We start from the raw sequence: 21810 nt of genomic DNA on the forward strand, positions 1-21810 counted from the left end.
TTAACAAATACCATAATTATTAATTATTATTATTAAGGGGAGGAAGGTGGAGGGGGAGAAGGGGAGAAAGGTGAAGGGGGAAGAAGGGGGGAAGAAGGAATGGGGAAGAGGAGTCAGGTGTCTCCCCCGATTAGACTGTAAGCCCGTCAAACGGCAGGGACTATCTCTATCTGTTGCCGACTTGTTCATTCCAAGCGCTTAGTACAGTGCTCTGCACATAGTAAGCGCTCAATAAATACTATTGAATGAAGGAATGAGGTGGGGAGAGGCAGAGGGAGAGAGGGAGATGGAGAGGGAAAAGGGAGGCAGGAGAAGGGGGAGACTGAGGGGGGAAGTAGTCAAAAGGGGGAAGGGGGACAGGTGGAGAGAAGGGGGAGAGAGGGAGATGAAGTGGGGAGAGGAGGCTGAGAGGGGAGGGAGATGGAGAGGGAAAAAGAAGAGGGAGAGGGGAAGGGGAGGAAGATGAAGAAAGGAGAGTGGAGGAGGGAGAGGGGAAGTAGATGGAGAGGGGCGTGCAAAGGGAAAGGAGGGAGATGAAAAAGAGGAAAGGGAGACAGGGGGATTGGGAGAGGGAGATTGAGTGTGAAAAAGGGTCAGGCGGGGAGTTCTGGGCGGCCGATGGAGGACGGAGGGGGAGTGGAAGAAGAAGAAGTGTGGAAGAGGCTGGGGAGGTGGAGAAGGCTGGGGCGGGGGGAGGCAGCGGGCCCCGGAGGGAGGAGAGAGGAGACAACTCAAGAAGGGAGATGGGAAGGGCAGAGGGGAAAGAGGGGCTACCTTAGGGCAGGATCGGTGCGGGAGAGATGGACCTGCAAACAGAGGAATGGGGCGGGGGGGAGGGGAGTCTCTCCTAGGTGGTCCTTTTCGGGGTGTCCAGCAGGCCTGGCTGCAGGCTGGGGAGGGGATGGGGATGGGGATGGGGATGGGGGGCGGCCCGGACCCACAGGACCAGAGAGGGCAGGAGCTGGGAGACTTTATATCAGGGGGCAGGGCCAGGGGGCAAGGGGCAGGGGCAGGGGGGTTTCTCCTTTCCACCCTCGACCCCGCCTCCGCCCAGAGCGGTCCTCCCTCTCCCGTCCCTTCCCCATCCTCCCCCGCCCCCCTCCCAGACCGACTGGGCGACCCTAGCTATAAAAGCCCCTGGTCCCGCAGGACGGCAAGGCATCCCGGAGGAGAGAGCAGGGGGCCAGAGCCGGAGCCGGAGACCCAGGGACGGAGAGAGAAGGAGCAGAGGAAGGAAGGAGATCATGGCCAAAGAGTGGGGTTACGCTAGCCACAACGGTGAGTGACCCTGCCCTGTCCCGAGAGGAGGAGGAGGAGCAGCAAAAACTACTCCTGCAAAAACCATTCCTATTGCGGCAGCAGCAGTAGGAATAGTTTTTGCTGGAAATCTCTCTGTTTATCGTATCGTGCTTCCCCAGTCACTCTGCACAGCGCTCTGCACGCGGTAATGATCATAATAATCATGGTATTCGTTAAGCTCTGACTATGTGTCAAGCACTGTTCTAAGCGCTGAGGCAGATATGGGAAGCAGCGTGGCTCAGTGGAAAGAGCACGGGCTTTGGAGTCAGAGGTCATGAGTTTGAATCCCAGCTCTGCCACTTGTCAGCTGTGGGACTGTGGGCAAGTCACTTAATTTCTCTGTGCCTCAGTTACCTCATCTGTAAAATGGGGATTAAGACTGTGAGCCCCACGTGGGACACCCTGATTCCCCTGTGTCTACCCCAGCGCTTAGAACAGTGCTCTGCACATAGTAAGCGCTTAACAAATACTAACATAATAATAATAATAATAAAGATACGAAGTCATCAGGTTGTCCCACTTGGGGCTCACGGTCTTCATCCCCATTTTACAGATGAGGTAACTGGGACACAGAGAAGTTAAGTGACTTGCCCAAAGTCACACAGCTGATAAGGGGTGGAATCGGGATTAGAACCCACGACCTCTGACTCCCAAGCCCGCGCTCTTTCCACTAAGCCACGCAGTTTCTCATAATGATGGTATTTGTTAAGCACTTACTATAATCGCTCGATAAATACGACTGAATGAATAATAACAAATAATGGTATTTGTCAAGTACTTACTATGTGACGAGCACTGTTCCAAACAAAGGCTGGGGTAGGTACAAGGTAAGCAGGTTGTCCCATGTGGGGCTCACAGTCTTCATCCCCATTTTACAGATGAGGGAACTGAGGCACAGTCACTCACCCAGGGTCACACAGCAGGCAAGTGGCAGAGGAGGGGTTAGAACCCATGTCCTCCGACTCCCAAGCCCGGGCGCTTGACGTTGAGCCAGACTGCTTGTCATGCAAGGTGCTTCTCAAGGATGAGTATCAGTCATTCAATAGTATTTATTGAGCGCTTACTATGTGCAGAGCACTGTACTAAGTGCTTGGAATGGACAATTCGGCAACAGATAGAGACGATCCCTGCCCATTGACTGGTTTACAGTCTAACAGCACTTAGAACAGTGTTTTGCACTTAGTAAGTGCTTAACAAATGCCATCATTATCATTATTATTATTATCAAGCACTTACTGGGTGCAGAGTGCTGTGCTAAGTGCTAGGAAGGAGTTCACAGGAGGGAATGAGACTCAGAGGTTGCCTCCGTAGGGGCCCCCAGGACTCCCTGGCCTGCCTTGCCCTGTCCTTCCAGCCTGGAGGAGGTTTCCTTTGCCCTGCCCCCCGGACCTCTGTTTCTCCCCACACAGCCCTTGCCCTTGGGAACTGGTCCAGACCCCGGCCCGCAGCTCCAGGATGGAGCGGGTGGAGGCTTCTCTTAAGTGTTACTTTTTCGTCTAGTTTCTGCAATTTTCCTTCCCCTTTCAGGAGGCCCGTCTCATGAGCGAACATCGCTCACGGTGAAACTTGGCACAGGCCCAGGGGATGATATTCTACCTCCCCTCCTCACCCACTGCTCACCCTGGCATTCCTGAAGTCCCCGGGTGGGCTAAGCTGGAGTCAGGCCCTGGAGCTGCTAGCCACCCACTGGCAAAGCTGATCTGCAGAGACCCCGTTGGCAGATCTAGAACCAAAGCCCACTGCGATTTATAACCGTAAACAGTGTTCAACCCCTCTGTCAAGCAGGACAGAGATTACTTGCTTGCAAGATTCCTTGCTTGAAAAGCAATAATAATAATAATGATGATGATGGTAAGCGCTTACTATGTGTTGAGCACTGTACTAAGCACTGGAGTAGATGCAAGGTAATCAGGTTGTCCCACGTGGGGCTCACAATCTTAATCCCCATTTTACAGATGGGGTAACTGAGGCCCAGAGAAGTTAAGTGACTTGTCCAAAGTCACAAAACTGACAAGTGGCAGAGCCGGGACTAGAACCCACGACCTCTGACTTCCAAGACCATGCTCTTTCCACTAAGCCATGCCTCAAAATTACCATGAGAATATACCGTAAATATGAGCCCAGCCTCTGGGTACCCCACTCTAACATTCAGTATTTTGAAGACGTATGTCTTTGATTTGACCAAATCTTTTTTTCTTCTTCTTCTGTTTTTTTCCAGGACCTGACCACTGGCACGAACTTTACCCAATTGCTAAGGGAGACAATCAGTCCCCCATTGAACTCCACACCAAAGACATAAAATATGACCCCTCTCTGCAGCCCTGGGCTGCTTCTTATGATCCTGGCTCTGCAAAGACCATTCTGAACAATGGAAAAACCTGTCGGGTTGTATTTGATGACACTTACGATAGATCAAGTAAGTCTGACTCCCTAAAGTATCAAGAATTAAGTAAATGTGTCTGTGTGTATATGCAAATATATATATTAATAGCATTTGTTAAGCACTTAGTATGTCCCAGGCACTGTACTAAGTTCTGGGATAGATACAAGCTAATCAGGTTGGACACAGTCATTGTTCCACATAGGGCTCACAGTCTTAACTCCCATTTTGCAGATGAGGCAACTGAGGTATGGAAAAATTAAGTGATTTGCCCAAGGTCACACAACAGACAAGGGACAGAGGCAGGATTAGAAGTCAGGTCCTTCTGACTCCCAGGCCCATGCTGTATCCACTAGGCCATGCTGCTTCTCGTGTTCATCTAACATTGCAGACCAAGTCCACATTCAATATAAATTGGTTAGCAGAACTTTATTACATGAAATAGGGGTTGAGTAGAGGAAAAGGACGTTGAAAGAATGGCACTGTCTTCCCTAGCCAAAATCTGCTTTAGTTAAAAGAAGCTGAGTGTCATATTTTACCTTTATGTTGCATAATGCAGCAGAGTATAATTAACACTTAACAGATTTAACTTTCAGAAAATACCAGTTCATCTAGCAACAGTTTGATAAAGTAAAAAAGGTGGCAATATCTATTGAAACAGGGATTTCTTCTGTAACAAAAATTAATAACGTTCCTCACAATTTCAAGGAAAACTTTGAAAGCATAGGCAGAAATGTTTTCATATCGAAAGAAGGTAAGAAACAACCCCTAGTTTACTTTCTGAGTTGCTGATATATTGCAGAGCTATTTAAAAATCAATTATGAACTTCAAACTCAAAGCCTGAAATCCACTAAAAAAAGGAGCTAATTAAAATATTGCTATTATCATTCATTCATATTTATTGAGCATGCAGCAAAGGGCTGGAGAGAAGATTAAGAAGTTGGGTTCTTGGTCTCCCAACACTGGCCTGACAAAGAATGTGTCAAAAGTTTATTTTTTTCTTAAAACCAGGTATGACTCTTTCTCCCAGGGCATCTAAACACTTATACCTGTGTAAATCATCATTGCAGTTGAAAAAATTTACATCTAAGAAGCTAGTTCAAATATTCTGCATTTCCACACATTTGTTGCGCAGCAGCAGCAGGTCATAACTGAGCGAAGGCTTCCAGTGTTACTAAACATTCTGCAATCAGATGCTGAATATTTTGGATTCAGGGTGCCTATGAAAAGACGTGACAGGTTGACTTTTCAGCTGGGACTTGCCAGGTCCTAAGTTAATCCATCAGTCAACGGTATTTTGATAGGTGTCATCTATGAAAAGAAGTTTGACCAATGTTTCCTTTGATTGACCTTTTTGTGGCACTTCCAGGACCCAATACTAGTATTGCAGCAGAGCTGTGGTATGAAGTCTAATTTCTCATAGCTGCCACAGCACGAACAGCAATTTGATCCCTTGGTCCTGAAGACACAGGGGCAGTTTGAAGCGGCTATAGAGAACTCAGTCCGCTGCTCCCTCTAAACCAAGCATCCTAGTGCTCTAGGATTTCTATCACGTGGCACCCTCATATTTGCTTTGAGAATGATCACACAGAAATTATAACTAAGATTCAAGGATATCATTTTCCAAGCTTTTCCACACCTTTTCCAATATACTTCTTTGCCTTACTCTTTGCCAGTGAGATCATAAATGCTTCCAACAATCTCTAATGACAGGTTAGCACATCCTTACCATATTTAGCAAGCCATATTTGATGTATAAACTAATTTGCTCGTTTTCTTCGACATAACTGCTATTGTTGTCATTATCATAATCATCACAATATAACAGGTATTTGTTTTGTTAAGTGGAATTATCTTCTTACCAGTGTATTCCCTTGTTTATATTAATTCCCTGCAACTTAACTTTCTCTGCTCATAATTGCTTCATTTCTGTGTCCTACTTACCTCTCTTCATCTTTACCTCTGTAGACCTCTGGAGTTACCAGAGCTATGGGACTGTCACAGACGGAATTCTCTATATGCCTCCATGCAGTATTGGTCTAGTTTACAGTTTTAAAACTTTAATAGTTCTAGAAACCTCATTCCTAGGCATCCCCTAGGTCATTTTGGTATTAATTAAGCTCAAACTATTGATGAGAGAGACATTATTATATTCTTACTTTCGTGTTTGCTTGTGGCTGAAGATGCATAAAACTGCTATTTCACTAGTGTTTGTTTCCATGTTTTCTGTTATTTCAACTATTGCTACCAATGTGAGATAACACTGGAACATCACTACTGAAAGGTTTGTCCTCCGCACTCCAAAGTCCTTGCTTGGTTAAAAAGCCCTCTCAGAGAATCAATCAAATCAATGGCATTTATTGAGCACTTACTGTGTGCAGAGCACTGTACTAAGCACTTGTTCCTCACCCAGAGGACCTAATAGTCTAGAGGGAGCTTACAGTTTAGGAAAGGGCAGCCTCTTTACTTCATTTTACATCTTTGGTACTAGGAAATTGCCCACTTGCAATATGAATGCAAGTGCTTTAAAACGTGAAGTGCATACACAGGTATAGTACATACAGTCCGCCTGACTTAGAGAAAAGAGCCGGGCACTGGTAGTGAGGAGACTTCTTTTCCCTTGTTCCAGCTCTGTCACTCACCTGCCGGGGGACCTTGGGCAAGTCATCTTTCATCTCTTTGTCTTATTTTTCTCATCTGTAAATTGAGGATATATGCGTGCTTCTACCTAGCTCTTAGAGTGAGACCTCAGTGTGGATTCAGGTACAGGGCCTGATTTCATTATGTTGGACTTATCCAGTTCTTAGCACATAGTAAACATTTAATAAATACATTCACTTCTTCAATAGCACATGCTTTCATTATGCAATTTGGCTAGCATGTTGTGAGGGAGTTAGGAAGTGATCTTCTGAATATGCGAGCCTGTTTTGGAAACTGTTCTATGATGTTGGAATAAACAGTTGCAGCGTGGCTCAGTGGAAAGAGCACGGACTTTGGAGTCAGGGCTCATGAGTTCGAATCCCAGCTCTGCCACTTGTCGGCTGTGTGACTGTGGGCAAGTCACTTAACTTCTCTGTGCCTCAGTTCCCTCATCTGTAAAATGGGGATTAAGACTGTGAGCCCCACGTGGGACAACCTGATTCCCCTATGTCTACCCCAGCACTTAGAACAGTGCTCGGCACATAGTAAGCGCTTAACAAATACCAACATTATTACAGTTTATGTATATGTGTGCTGGGCATTGGCAATGGAGTGTATACTCGTTGCAAATTTTCCTTAATGTGAGGTTTTGCAAGGGAATGTTTTGAGAGCAATGTGCACTATAATTATTATATATAAATGCATCATTTAATTATTTGTTAGCAACTCTTTTTCTGGTTCTGAATTCTTGCCTTGATCTTAGAATAAATATTATAGCCCTTATAATATTTGCTTATGCCTCAGAGTAGCAAATATTTCTATTTCTTTGGAGGCCTGAGGCTACACTTCTGGTTTTTGTTTTGCACCCTGGTTTGGGGGAGGGAACTCACTACGGCTCTCTTGGGCACCGATTGAAGAGCCTTACTTCTCCATCAGCTTGTCAAATTCCAGTACCAAAGAATTACCCAGTGGTGACAGCAATCCTTCCATCTGCTGGAAGGAGGAGACCTGGGAGCAGAGCCCCATTTCAGACCTCTAAGTGTCACTGACCCCTTCATGAGAGGACAGCCTAGCTGGGCCACCTTGCCCTAACCTTTCCCAGGTCCATTCTGACCATACTCAGGTTCAAGACAAGTCTGGAGCTACAGATGGGTGGATAGACACCTTGCCTCAGATGGGCCTCTACCTGAAACCACTTCCTAAATGATAATAATAGTAATAATAATGACAATTGTTCAGTCCTTACTATATGCAAAATGCTAGGGTAAAAATAAAGTTATCAGATGGGACCCTGGGTTTGTTCCACTTGGTGCTCACAATCTAGTCTCCCCTCATTGTTCAGATGTGCAATCTGAGACCCAGGATAGATAAGTGGGACTCATCCAAGATCTCTCCCAAAAGAGCAGATGCAGAGCTGGGGCTTGAATGCCAGGCTCCTGACTCACTGTCCCATGATCTTTCTATTAGGCTCACACTGCCTTCTCAAGGGATTCTCAAATTTAAAAAATGCTTTTCTTCAGGCTCAGGGAGGAGAGAACTGTGTTCTAGGATAGTGTTGAAGGATTAACAAGACTGTTAGCATTCTATGGCACCTCTGAGCATCCTGGGAGATGCCTGTCAATAAAATCCTTGACAGATCTCTTCAAAGTGAGCACTGGAAGAACAGATTAGTGGGTAAATTATTTAGTCCTGGATTCTCAGCTGCAGGAGAAGTGACTTTTCCCTTTCCCCTCACCTCCCTACCTACTGCACCCCAACTTTGGAGGGAGGACCTAGGGGCTGAGGAAATTGTGTTGATGCCAGTGTTACCAACTTATTGGTTGGTAGAAATAAGGCAGCTACCAAAGACTCTGCCACTAGATCAGAATGGCTCTCTGGCCGTTATCTGTTGTCAGTTATTTTAGCTTGAGCTGCAGAAGAGAGCCAACTCTGAGAACAGCCTGGAGGCCAGGGAATAGGGAGGCCACTGTTGATGTCACTGTTAACCAGGGCTGTTTGCATTTCAGTGCTGAGGGGAGGGCCCCTCTCCGCGCCCTACAGACTCCGGCAGTTTCACATTCACTGGGGTTCTGCGGATGACCATGGCTCTGAGCACACTGTGGATGGAGTGAAATATGCCGCAGAGGTATGTGTTGCCTTCGATCTACTGTCAGGAACAAATGACAAAAACCGAAATGCACCCACTGCACTCCTGGGCTCTCTACTTCACACTCAGTAGGCAGTTGAGGAAGTAGGGAGATGACAGCCCTGAGTCTAGTGCATTTTCCCTAGAGGTAGAGCTACCCCAGGCTTCCCCTTTCCAGGTCACACAACTACTTTCAGGCCTAGCCCCACTAAGCTGTAGCACATTATCCAGGCAGGTTTGCCTTCGGGATGCATAAAGGTTGCCCTGGCCCTTACCCTGAAGGCAGTCTTCTTCCAAAATATTAAGGGCTGGGAGTCACAGCATAGAGGACTAATGTTTACAAAGTTAGGCAAAATGATCAGCTTTCTTTTCATGTATAAAGTGTCAGTCATGATTCTTCCCAATTTTGATCCCAAATAAAATATTTTGGCTATTCTTCATCCCCAAACCAACTTCACTGCTGTGAAAAACTAGAATCCATTCTTGTTCTTGCTCTATGCAATTTACCAGGAGATTCTGCCCTTATTTAAATAGTACTCAAGCTATTACTCTTCTTGCCGAGTCCTTGAGTTTTTCAGAGGAAAGATGTGACCATATAACACAGAAATAATAAATGATTACCCCTTTCTGGTAACTAGAAAACTTTTTTTCCTTCAGCCCTGATCATAAATATGTAATCATGTTTACCATGTTTTATGTAGCTTTTATTTTCATCATTTGAAATTCTAAGGAATCATTTTTTTTTTAGAAATTCCTGTATTATATAGATTTCTCAGGGACTTTCTAGAGGCACTTAAAAGGTGGAGTTAAGTGAACCACAGTGTTATACCAGTCCCTTATTTACCAATGTGTAAATGGATGTGTGTATTTTTTAAAAGTTTATTTGTTGCATATTTATATTCTACCATTTTCAGCTTCATATGGTTCACTGGAACCCCAAATATGGCAGCTTTGGAGAAGCTTTGAAGAAACCCGATGGCATTGCAGTCGTTGGGCTCTTCCTGAAGGTCGGGTAAAACACGTCTTCCTTCTTCCCAAAAGTTAGGATTTTTTCCCTTTTTCTTTTGAGCCCTGATATGATGGCCAGGAATTCCCCACTCCATTCTCCTTCAGCCATCATTCTACCACCAGGCCTGGGGATTTGCATCTAGGTGTTTTATGAGGCTGACGACATAGTGTTTCTTCAGCAACTGGAAGCCCCAACCCAGAGTCAGAGATGCTGGAACAAAGTCCTGATATCACTTCCTCTAAGTCCCACTTTTCCTCCAAGCAGAGGGGAGCAGCAGAATCACCATCCATTTGCTCATTCATTCACTCTTATTTATTGAGTGCTTATTGTGTGCAGAGACTGTACTAAGAGCTAGGGAAAGTACAATATAACAATAAACAGATACATTTCCTGCCCACTGCGAGTTTACAGTCACCAATCCATCCTGTTCTGAGCTGGGCCCTCCTCCTTAAGAAGGCTAAGCAACCTAGAAAAGCCACGGATGTGTTGTGGCCAGCAGCATACCCCAGTCACTGTCTGGAGAGGAAGCTCTTCTTGCTCCCTCTCCCCATCCTGTAGCCCCTAAGAGACTAAAAGCATCATTCCCCTCAGGCAGACTCATTGCTTTACTGCCCACTGCAGAAGGGTTTTACTTCATTTGTCAATAGGCTAGCATTTAAAATAATGCAAGGAAGATTAACGTGCATTGTCTTTTTTCATGAAACATTTCCCTCTTGAGTGGTTACATGATGTCAGAGTGATCAGTCTTAGTCTACCTGATCCATAATTTACTCACTGCACTGTCCAAATAGACTAGTCAGTCAGTCAGTCAATCATATTTATTAAGCAAAGCACTGTACTAAGTACTTGGGAGAGTACAATATAATAATAAACAGACACAGTCCCTCCCTACAAGGAGCATACAGTCTAGAGGGGAGAAGTCAGACCAGAAGTCAGCCTGAAAACTAGAAGAGCCCGTTGTTCTTTATTGTCTTTCTTTTCCTTTCCTCTTCTACTGTCTTTCCACTGGCCTTCCTGGCCCTCCTACCCGGCTCTGAATGCCACCCCTGACTCTATGCCCCCCTAAGAAGACACCTCCAAAGCATTGAGGTGCTTTCTCCATTGGAATGAGGTAGTAGTCCCATCTAAAGTTTAACTCCAAATAACTCAAAATGTTTTGGCCCTCAAATGCGTAACATCAGATTCCTGATGAATAATAATGGTATTTGTTAAGCGCTTACTATGTGCCAAGCACTGTACAAAGTGCTGGGGTGGATGCAAGCAAATCAGGTTGGACACAGTCCCTGTCCCATGTGGGGCTCACAGTCTCAATCCCCGTTTTACAGATGAGGTAACTGAAGCACAGAGAAGTGAAGTGACTTAGTCAAGGTCAAACAGCAGACATGTGGCAGAGCCAGGATTCAAAATGTATGGTGATTCATAACAGGACAAAATGTTCTATCACTAGACACTCATGCAGTGTGTCTTAGAAAACTTACAACTCTTAGAAGGATGACTATAGCATTTGATTGAAATGTGACCATAAAACCAGAAATTTTATCTAAGAAGCAGGGTATACCACATGTGAAATTCTTTCTAAATTATTTGAAGATATAGAATTTCTTCTCCAGTAGTATGGTCATATATTCAACATTCAGATTGCATGATCTCTTGGGTCTTTTTCAAGAATTTTGGATAAAAATTGAAAATAATTTTGTTTGCCTTGATTGACTACTTCCAAGAGTTGAGTTACCCAATGGGGAAACAATGCCTCAACAGCCAAAGCATTGCTTAGGTGCATCTTATCTGAAAATATTTAAAAATAGGCCAGGAGTTATCTTTTGCAGTTCTGCCTACAGGCAAAGGATGCATTAATGTATCATCCAGTGTCTGTTCTAGTGCTGATTCTTCGTCAACTCCCGCTGGCTGGTTTGGGAAGGAAGGTGCATACATGCAATTATAGAGGGGTTTGTTAGTGTATTAAGTACCTTCAATCAGCTCTCACCTTCCTATCTAACCTCTCTAATCTCCCACTGCATCCCAACCTGCACACTTCACTCCTCCATCGACAACCTGATTGATCTTTCTTGCTTCCAACCTTTTGCTCGTGGTCCTTTTTCTAGTCTGGAACTTCCCTCACTTCATATCTGATTGATCATCATTCTCCCCATCTTAAAAGCCTTATTAAAATCACATCTCCTCCAGGAAGCCTTCTTCTGGCTAATCCTTCATTTCCCCATCCTGTTTATCTTCCCTATGCCCTTGGGTCTATATCCCTTAAGCATTTGATTCATTACTCTCCTCATCCCCAATCACCCTTAAGTAATATGATACTCATCTCCCTGAAGCCCCCAGACACCCCCCACCCAAGACCCACAGCATTTATATACGTATTCTTTATTTATTTTAAAGTCTGTCTCCCCTACTACACTTTAAGTTCCTGGAGGGCAGGAATCATATCTATCAATTCTATTATATTGTACTCTCTCCCAAGTGCTTATTACAGTGCTCTGCACATAGAGTGTGTTCAATGATTACCACCGATTGATTGATTGGATCTATGGATTTGCATTCTGAGCTTAGAGGCCAATGTGATGACATTGCTAAAATTGAGTCTAGTAGTGTGGGGAAAATAAGAAAATTGTTTTATTCTCATTTCTCTTGGAGAATTCTCTTCAGTGACATTTTGGCTCAGAACAAGATGTTCTGACATTTCATCTATCAGAAATAGCTGATGGGATGGGTCAGGGTCATTTTTTAGGCAATGCTAAGTTCTAATGAAGGAAAAAAGATATTATTTAACTGTTATTCAGTTTCTGTTTTCTATATTACAGATAGGACATGAGAAAGCGGAGTTCCAACTACTTCTTGATGCTCTCGATGCTATCAAGACAAAGGTATAAACTAGTTTTTTTAATGTAGTGTATATTTTAATTTTCTTTCTTAATCTACAAAGTGCAGAGTTGTCTCCTTTGCTTATACACTGCAGAAAGTATCTGAAAGATTTTCTGGCATGGTTTCATTGTTTTTTGACCACTCAAGAACTGAATTTTACCATGGTGGCAAATGTAAGGCACATGATGAATAAAGAAAAGGTGTTCATTAAAATTCCAAAAATTTTCAGAAGTAAAGTAGGCCATCCACCTTGGGCCTGTTTGAATCATTGGGAAGTACTCCCTAAATTTTTATATTTGCCAAACTCCATGCATTTTAAAAATCAAACTCTTTTATTTACTCTGTGCATTTTCCATAAGTTTCCATTTGCAGAGCCAGTTGAGCAGAGGAACTGAGAGTTCCAACTTGCCTTTGAATGAGAAACTCTTTTGTATAGTGTTAGACTTTATGGTAACATGGATATGACCCTTTCCCTATGAATGGGTTGAAGCTGAATGTTGAGGCAATTATTCAGTTATGCATTTGACCTCCCGTACCAAGAGTATGAACCTTTTGTGCACCAGTGAAAGTATCTCAATATATTCTGCTTTAATTCCTCAGCACTAAGTACAATGTTCTGTACCTTGTAAGCACCAAATAAATGTTGGTAACATTAATATTAATTCATAAAAGCAATTCATGAAAACAAACCCTCTGGTTTTGCCCAATCACTTAAATAATATGATGGTATTTCCATCACATTTCCTGTTCTCTCAGGCCATACTTGCATTAGTAATTAGGAATAATTGTATTGACTAATAATAACTGTGGTATTTTTAAGCACTTACTAAGTACTAAGCACTATACTAGATGCTAGGGAGGATGCAATGTACACAGATTGGACTCAGCTCCTGTCCCATGTGGGGCTAACAGTCTAATAGGGTGGGATGACATGTATTTAATTCCCCTTTTACAGATGAAGAAACTGAGGCACAGTAAGTGAAGTGACTTGCCCAGAGTCAGACAGGAGGCAACTGGCAGAGCCAGGACTACAACTCAGATTTCCTGACTCCAGGCCCAGGTTCTTTCCACTAGGCCATACTGCTCCTCAGTAATCAATACAAATTTCAATAGAAGAATCAAAATGTTTCTTATATTAATGAAAGGGAACTTACACTTCTTGCCCATTAAAAAATAAATAAAACTTGGCATGAGCATAGAGTTTTTAAGGATCTATGGCTTTGCACTGTTTTCAAGGAAACTGTCAACCATTAATAGAATTGTAGGGCATTTACTGCTAAGACTCCCTGCAGAGTGGTAAAGCGAACATTCTGTTTATTTCTTTCAGGGCAAAGAGGCTCCTTTCACTCACTTTGACCCATCCTGTCTATTCCCTGCTTGCCGGGATTATTGGACTTATCACGGCTCTTTCACCACTCCCCCATGTGAAGAGTGCATTGTCTGGCTTCTTCTGAAGGAGCCCATTACTGTGAGCTCTGACCAGGTAAGGTTCACCTAAATACTTCAAGTTTTTCAGAGTGTTCTTTAAGTGGTAATTTGCTGTTGCTAAAACCTTCACCAACTAAGAATTTGATCCTGTGACCCATTTATCCATTTGCAACTATTTCCTTGTCATTTCCAAGCACTAAGTGAACCCTAAAAACAGAACTCTTCCCTGGTTCTAGATTAATAGGCAATTTTCCCATAGCACATAAATCCCACTAAAACTAACTTCTCAGTTCTGACTTCTTTCTCCGTGAAAAGTCATTAACCTAAATGCTTCTGGACACTTTTTCTCCCGTGAGTTATTTAAATACAGGGACCCATTTAGTTTGAATTCAGGTATATTCCTTTGGGTAAATAAAATAACTTACTTCCTTTAGAGCCAAACTAATTGGCTTTCTTTTCTTCTTTCTAACATTTTATAGCTATTGAATTTTCATAGAATAACTTCTCTTGTCCTGCTCTATGCTGAACACAAGCAAAGTTGAGCAAATATCTGGATAATTCTTGCCAAAATACTCCTCATCTCAAGAAGTCATACTTATGTGGATGAGATAGGCAAAATATCAAGGTTTTTACTCTCTGATGGAAGTTGAAATTCAGATAAAAATCTGCTTCATACTGGCTCAGTATTCTTGATCAGGACAAAGAAGGGAGAATTGTGGAAAAGAGTCTCTGGAGTAAAATTTTCCACCAGACAGGCAAGCATGCATGCAAGCAGGCAAGCAGTCAGCCAACAGGATATAAGGGACATTTATTATGCTCAGGGATTCAGTGATTTAGATGTGACAGGATAAACACAGATAAAAGAATAAAGAAATCAATCAATCAATGGAATTTGTTGAGTGCTTGTGCTGTGCACAGCACTGTACTAAGAGCTTGGGAGAGCACAATACAATAGAATTTGCAGGCACACTCCCTGCCCACAGTGAGCTTACAGTCTAGAGGGGGAGACAGACATTAATATGAATAAATAATTTATAATATATCATTTAATGACATATAATATAAGAAAGTGTTATGAGTCACTAAATAACACCAGAGAGTCTAAGAGTTACAAACATGCTACTGACATAGTGAAAAGGAATTTAGTCTAAAAAGCCCCAGAAGCCAGTAGAATCCCTGAGGGACCACTTTCTAGAGATTCCTGCCCCTGAAAGGGCAGTGTTTTCAGTTGGGTTTGGAAGAAGGGATGATGAAGAGCACCTTAAGCAATGGCATGGCAGTGATTCAGAGTTAGGGGGATCCTGGGCAGAATGGATGTCAATTTAATAATAATAGCAATGATGACAATAACAGTCATATTTGTTAAATGCTATACTAAGCGCTGAGTTAGATACAATACATAAGGTTGGACACAGTCCCTGTTCCACTTGTCAATCAATCAATCAATCAGTGGTATTTATTGAGCACTTACTGTGTGCAGAGCTTTGTGCTAAATGCTTGGGAGAGTACAGTACAACAGAGTTGGTAGACATGATGCCTGTCCACTGGAGTTTACAATCTGCAGAGAAGTATACAATCTACAGCCCACTTGGAGCTCAAAGTCTGTGTAGGAGGGAGAACAGATTTGTTTGACCCCAGAGAGGAATGTTTAGGAAGTAAGGAGATGTTTGGCCATTAGAGGATGATCAGAGTTGTGAATCTTCCCTGATCTGCTCCTTTCTGGTATACCTAAAAAGAAAATCAGAAAAATAATGATATATTGAGGAAATAGAAATCAGTTCAATTTTTACAATAAGCATGTAGGGAAACTGGTTTCTTATTTTCACGAGTGGTAACAGAGTAGTTTAGTCAGACCTCATTCTCATCATGTTCTCCAAACCTACCCCTTTATCTCTTTTTACTATACATTGGACATACTATCTCCATTAATTATGTCACCTAATCTAATGGTGTATGCTCTATTCTGAATCTTATGTCCAGATTGATACTCAGCATTGATATTTAACGTGGATACTCAGCAAAACACTGCATTAGCTCAAATCTCTTTGGAGTTGGTACAAAGTGAAGAAGAAAAAATTATAATAATAATAAGAAGAATGAAATAATTGTGTTTGTTAAGCACTTACTATGTGCCAGGCAATGTTCTAGGAGTTGGAGTAGATACAAGATAATAGAGTTGGACACAGTCCTTGTCCAACATAGGGATCACAGTCTTCATCCCCATATTACAGGAGAGGTAACTGAGGCACAGGGAAGTAAATTGACTTACTCAAAGTCACACAGCAGACAAGTGGTGGAGCAGGAATTAGAACCCAGGTCCCTCTGACTCCCAGGCCTGTGCTTTTTCCACTAGACCACACTGAGAAATTTGAGCCAATACTTCAGTTATTTAAGCAAAATTTCCACCTTTGCCTCTGTTATGAGTTGATGTTTATCAGAATTACTCAAGGTCAGTCAGCCAGTTGGTTTTATTTATTGAGTCCCTATAGGTTGCAGGGCACTGTGTTAAGTACTTGGGATTGTACAGGAGAAATAGGTCAGATTATTCCAGTGTCCCAGATCAGGCCTAATTTCCCCAGGTAATTGAAGGTTTCTTACTGGAACTACCCAGATATTTTCTCAACTTTTACTTCACTTCACAGTGTGTGTGTACGCTAAGGAGTAGGTTAGTCAGCTGACAACAGATATGGAGGTGCCATGCTTGGTTTACAGCTATTTCATTCAATGTCTCATCCAGATTTCACTGAATATCTGCAGGATGGTTTTCTCTTCAGGGTTGCTGTCTCCTATTAGATAGAGCATGGGCCTAGGAATCAGAAAGTCATGGGTTCTAATTCCCGCAAGGCCACTTGTCTGCTCTGTGACCTTGGGCAAGTCACTTTACTTCTCTGTGCCTCAGTTACCTAATCTGTAAAATGGGGAATAAGTGTATGAGTCCCATGTGGAACAGGGACTGTGTCCAACCCAATTTGCTTGTATCCCCCTGGGGCTTAGTACAGTGCCTGGCACGTGGTAAGCGCTTAACAAATACCATTATTATTATTGTTATTATTATTAACAAAGGCAGAGTTAGGCAGGTAGCAGCTATAAAGCCCTAAATGAAGCATAAATGTGTGTTTTATATATATACATATCAATCAGAATTAGAAAATGCCACTAATGATGGTGAGTAATCAATCAATTATATTTATTGAGCACTGTGTGCAAAGCACTGTGCTAAGCACTTGGAAGAATACAGTATAACAGAGTTGGTAATCACATTTTCTGTCCACAAGGAACATACAGTCTAAAGGGGGAGACAGTCATTAACATAAGTAAATGAATTATGGATAGGCCCATAAGCACTGTGGGGCTGAGGGAGGGGTGAGTAAAGGATACAAACGAGAAGCAGAAAGGAGTGGAAGGAGAGAAAATAAGGGCTTAGTTGGGGAAGGCCTCTTGGAGTTGTGATTTTAATAAGGCTTTGAGTAGCTCAAGAAGTCTAGTTGACCATCCACCTCCGCAAAAAACAGAAACTTCTTACCATCTGCTTCAAAGTACTCAGTCACTTTGCCCCCTCCTATCTCACCCCACTACTCTCCTACTACAACCCAGCCAACACACTTCACTCCTGTAATGTCAACCTACTCACTGCACCTCCATCTCATCTATCTTGCTGTCGTCCTCTTGCCCATGTCCTGCCTCTGGCCCTTTACATATCTGACAATTATTTTACCTTAAAATCCTTACTTGAAGGCACATCTCCTCCAAGAGGGATTCATTCATTCAATGGTATTTATTGAGCACTATGTGTAGAGCACTGTACTAAGCGCTTGGAATGTACAATTCGGCAACAGATAGAGACAATCCCTGCCCAATGATGGGCTTACATTCCCTCACTAAGCCCTCATTTCCTCCTTTCTCACGCCTCTCTGCATCACCCTGACTTGTTCCCTTTATTTACACAACCCCTAACCCCACAGCACTTACCTATATATCCAAAATTTTATGTATTTATACTAATGTCTGTCTGCTCCTCTAGACTGTAAACTCACTGTAGGCAGAGAATGTGTCTGTTTTATTGCTGTATTTTATTCTCCCAAGTGCGCATGGCATAGTAGATAGAGCATGGGCCTGGGAATCAATAGGTCATGGGTTCTAATCCCAACTTTGCTACTTGTCCGCTGTGTTACCTTGGGCAAGTCACTTCACTGTTCTGCTTTTCAGTTCCCTCATCTGTAAAATGGACATCAAGACTGTGAGTTCCTCATGGGGCAGAGACTATGTCCAACCTGATTTGCTTGCATTCACCCTAGCGCTTAGTATAGTGCCTGCCACATAGTAAGCACTTAACAAATAGCATAATTATTATTATAACAGAATTCTGCACAGAGTAAGTGCTCAATAAATATGATTGATAGATTGATAATAGGATGAGGACAGGACTGGGAGTCAGAGGACTAATTCTGGCTCTGGCACTTGTCTGCTGTTTGACCTGGACAAATCATTTAACTTTTCTGTGCCTCAGTTTCCTCATCTGTAAAATGGGGATTCAATATCTGTTCTCCCTCCCATTTAGACTGTGAACCTCATGTGGAACTGGGACTATGAATGCCCTGATTATCTAACAAATACTTATGCTTGGTTAATTGAATAGATTTGGACTGATAAAAATAATAATAATTGTGGTATTTGTTAAGCGCTTACTTTGTGCCAGGCACTGAACTGAACCCTGGGGTAGATACAAGGTAATCTGGTTAAACACAATGACCCAGAGTCTTAATCTCCATTTTACAGTTGAGGTAACAGGTACAGAGAAGTGACGTGACTTGCCTATGGCCACACAGCAGACAAGTGGCAGAACTGGGATTAGAACCCAGGTCCTTCTGACTACTAGTCCCTTGCTCTATCCACTAGGCCGCTAAGCACAACTCCTGGAATCTCAGCCCAGCCGTGCACTAGAAACCATGCTGATGTGTTTGATTGGGACTTTTGCAGATGGCCAAGCTCCGCAGCCTTTTCTTCAGCGCTGAGAACGAGCCTCCTGTGCCCATGGTAGATAACTGGCGCCCTCCTCAGCCCCAGAAAGGCAGAGTGGTGAGAGCCTCCTTCAAGTAAGGAGACTCTTCAAGATGACCCTGAAGTCGCTGTCTTCAAGGGAGGAAAGCCTTAAGTTCAGCCAAGAGTTATTTTTCACTTTCCACTGAAAAACATCTTTCTTTCCACGACTACAACTCTGAGTAATGAAATGTGACAAATCACTGAATTTTATTGTTAGTAGGACAAAAAAGGCTTGGGGGAAAATCTAACCTTGTCATGAAAGTGGAGAGGATGGGGCTGATTCTATATAGCCATTGCCTCAGCTGCGAGAACAGCATTTCTAGGAATGTCTCCCGAAGAAGATACAAACATTTTCCTTTCAGCCTTAAATGCGACCATCCTCTATGCTTTTCAAATGATGAATTTTCTATCAACCGAATTAATGATTAATCTGATGTTTATGAGTGACAGGATGTAGAGGTCAAATAATTGTGAAATAGCAGCTGGCAATTAAAAATGGTTTTGAATTTCAAAGAACTGAAATATTAAAGCTTTGAAATTGTACATGACAGCAAAAGGCAATACATGATTAATTAAACGAAGGATGAATGTCTTTAGTTCAATTATCAAGTTAACTTCCAAATGAAAAGTAAGTAAAACTAGGATTTTTGAAAAATCTTCAATTTGTAATTTGTCATGAAGATAGAGTTTTCTAGAAAAAGTAGGCTATTTGAACATCACAGACTTCTTACCACTGTCTTTGCATGCCTTTAAACAGCTGACTGATATACTGCTCTTTTGTTGACAATTTATATTGATCTTGCTACAGCAAAATCCACAGTATTGTATGACTATACTTGAAGCAATCGCAATCCTCTTTAAGAACAGCAACATTAATAAAGACCCTTATACTGAAAATTGTAGTTTATATTGTGCTTCTTGAACTGGACAGTGGTACACAAGTAGGAAGTTTTGAACTAATCCTGGCAAAAACATGCTTGCCTTAATTATTAAGAGATGCAGGGGAATTCACTATACTTACAGCTTTGGTTGCTTCCTTTGCAGTGTGGTGTTGGACATCAGAAAAGTTCCTGGGATTTTATGCGATTCTAAGAATGCCACTTCTCACCTGTGATTTTTGGGTCAATTAGCATCAGATGATCCATTCCAGCCCCAGGGGTCCCATCTGACACAGAGACTTAGGTCACTTTCCAGAGGAAAGAGACTGATGTTTAGAGCATTTGTTTAGACCTGCATAAATCATTTTGGCCTAGTCCCCAGTAAAGTCTTAGAGCATAAAGTCACTTGCACTCTACTGATGGAGTCTCCCCTGAGGATGGAGGACAAGTTTCAATTCTGGGAGTTTAGGCCCAAGAACCTGAGCAGAAAAATCCCTGATAGTCCCCCTGATTCACTGACACTCTCTTAACCCTGTCAGAGTGCTCCCACCGGGCCCCAGGGTGTCACACATTCATTCATTCATTCAATAGTATTTATTGAGCGCTTACTATGTGCAGAGCACTGTACTAAGTGCTTGGAATGTACAATTCGGCAACAGATAAAGACAATCCCTGACCAGCGATGGGCTCACAGACTAATTGGGGGAGACAGATGGACAAAAACAAGACAACATACTCACGATAAATAGAATCAAGGGGATGTACACCTCATTAACAAAATAAATAGGGTAATAAATAATATAGACAAATGAGCAAAAAAGCACAGTGCTGAGAGGAGGGGAAGGGAAGGGGGAGGAGCAGAGGGAAACGGGGCTTAGCTGAGGGGAGGTGAAGCAGGGAAGGGGGAGGGAGGAGGGCGGGGGGGCAGAGAGGGAGCAGAGGGAGTAGAGGGAATAGGGATAGCTCAGTCTGGGAAGGCCTCCTGGAGGAGGTGAGCTCTCAGTAGGACTTTGAAGAGGGAAAGAGAGTGAGTTTGGCAGAGGTGAGGAGGGAGGGCATTCCAGGACAGTGGTAGGAAGTGGGCCAGAGGTCGACGATGGGATAGGTGTGAACATGGGACAGTGAGGAGGTGAGCGGCAGAGGAGCGGAGCTTTCGAGGTGGACAGTAGAAAGAGATAAGGGAGGTGAGGTAGGAAGGGGCAAGGTGATGGACAGCCTTGAAGCCAAGAGTGAGGAGTTTTTGTTTCGTGCAGAGGTTGATAGGCAACCACTGGAGTTTTTTAAGGATGGGAGTGACATGCCCAGAGCGTTTCTGCAGGAAGATGATCCCGACAGCGGAATGAAGAATAGACTGGAGTGGAGAGAGACAGGAGGAAGGGAGATCAGAGAGAAGGCTGACACAATAATCCAGCTGGGATATTATGAGAGCATTGTAAAGTGCATGGAGAGGATTTTTACCCATTTACAGACAAAGTCAGTACAGCATAGCGGCAATGCTCGTGCTATAGAGCCTTCACTCAGCAGGCACCTTGGCAACTGCTCTGGTCTTCACATAATACTGATAATAATAATCCCTCCCTCTGGAGTGTAAGTCTGTTGTGAGCAGGGAATATATTTGTTATATTGTACTCTCCCAAGTACTTAGTACAGTACGTTGCACACAGCAAGTGCTCAATAAATTAAGTGGAATGAAATGAATGATTGAATAATAATAATAATAATGTGGGGGTTTTGTGGTATTTCTTAGACACTTACTATGTGCCAGGCACACTGTACTAAGCGTCGGGGTAGATTCAAGCTAATCAGGTTAGACCCAATCTATTTCCCACATAGGGCTCACAGTCTAAATTCCTATTTTATAGATAAAGGAACTGAGGCCCAGAGAAGTGAAATAATAATAATAATAATGATGGTATTTAAGCGCTTACTATGTGCCAATCACTGTTCTAAGTACTGGGGTAGATACAAGGTAATCGGTTGTACCACATGGGGCTCACAGTCTTAATCCCCATTTTACAGATGAGGTAACTGAGGCACAGAGTAGTGAAGTGGCTTGCTCAAGGTCACACAGCAGGCAAGTGGCAGAGCAGGGATATGTATGATACTGAATAACATACATCTGCTTTTAGCCCCCTT

General features: G+C 43.0%; 1 protein-coding gene across 1 annotated transcript; it reads left to right on the top strand.

Annotated features, from left to right (window-relative positions):
* The first annotated feature begins 1139 nt into the window (after positions 1-1139).
* Positions 1140-19693, top strand: CA3 (carbonic anhydrase 3). Its single transcript, XM_001506785.4, has 7 exons — positions 1140-1278; positions 3518-3715; positions 8327-8445; positions 9360-9452; positions 12268-12330; positions 13656-13811; positions 18734-19693. The coding sequence occupies exons 1-7, from the start codon at positions 1245-1247 to the stop codon at positions 18851-18853; spliced, it is 783 nt and encodes a 260-aa protein (XP_001506835.1). The 5' UTR covers positions 1140-1244; the 3' UTR covers positions 18854-19693.
* Positions 19694-21810: the final 2117 nt, after the last annotated feature.

This window comes from Ornithorhynchus anatinus, chromosome 4 (assembly GCF_004115215.2).
Source record: "Ornithorhynchus anatinus isolate Pmale09 chromosome 4, mOrnAna1.pri.v4, whole genome shotgun sequence".
Lineage (NCBI taxonomy): Eukaryota > Metazoa > Chordata > Mammalia > Monotremata > Ornithorhynchidae > Ornithorhynchus > Ornithorhynchus anatinus.

What these genes read in the sequence shown, in the direction of transcription:
- CA3 (XM_001506785.4), top strand. Translation starts at nt 1,245, where the DNA reads ATGGCCAAAGAGTGGGGTTACGCTAGCCACAACG. An exon ending in TGACACTTACGATAGATCAA is followed by an intron (nt 3,716 to 8,326) that starts GTAAGTCTGACT and finishes TTTGCATTTCAG; the next exon opens with TGCTGAGGGGAGGGCCCCTC. An exon ending in TTACTGTGAGCTCTGACCAG is followed by an intron (nt 13,812 to 18,733) that starts GTAAGGTTCACC and finishes GGACTTTTGCAG; the next exon opens with ATGGCCAAGCTCCGCAGCCT.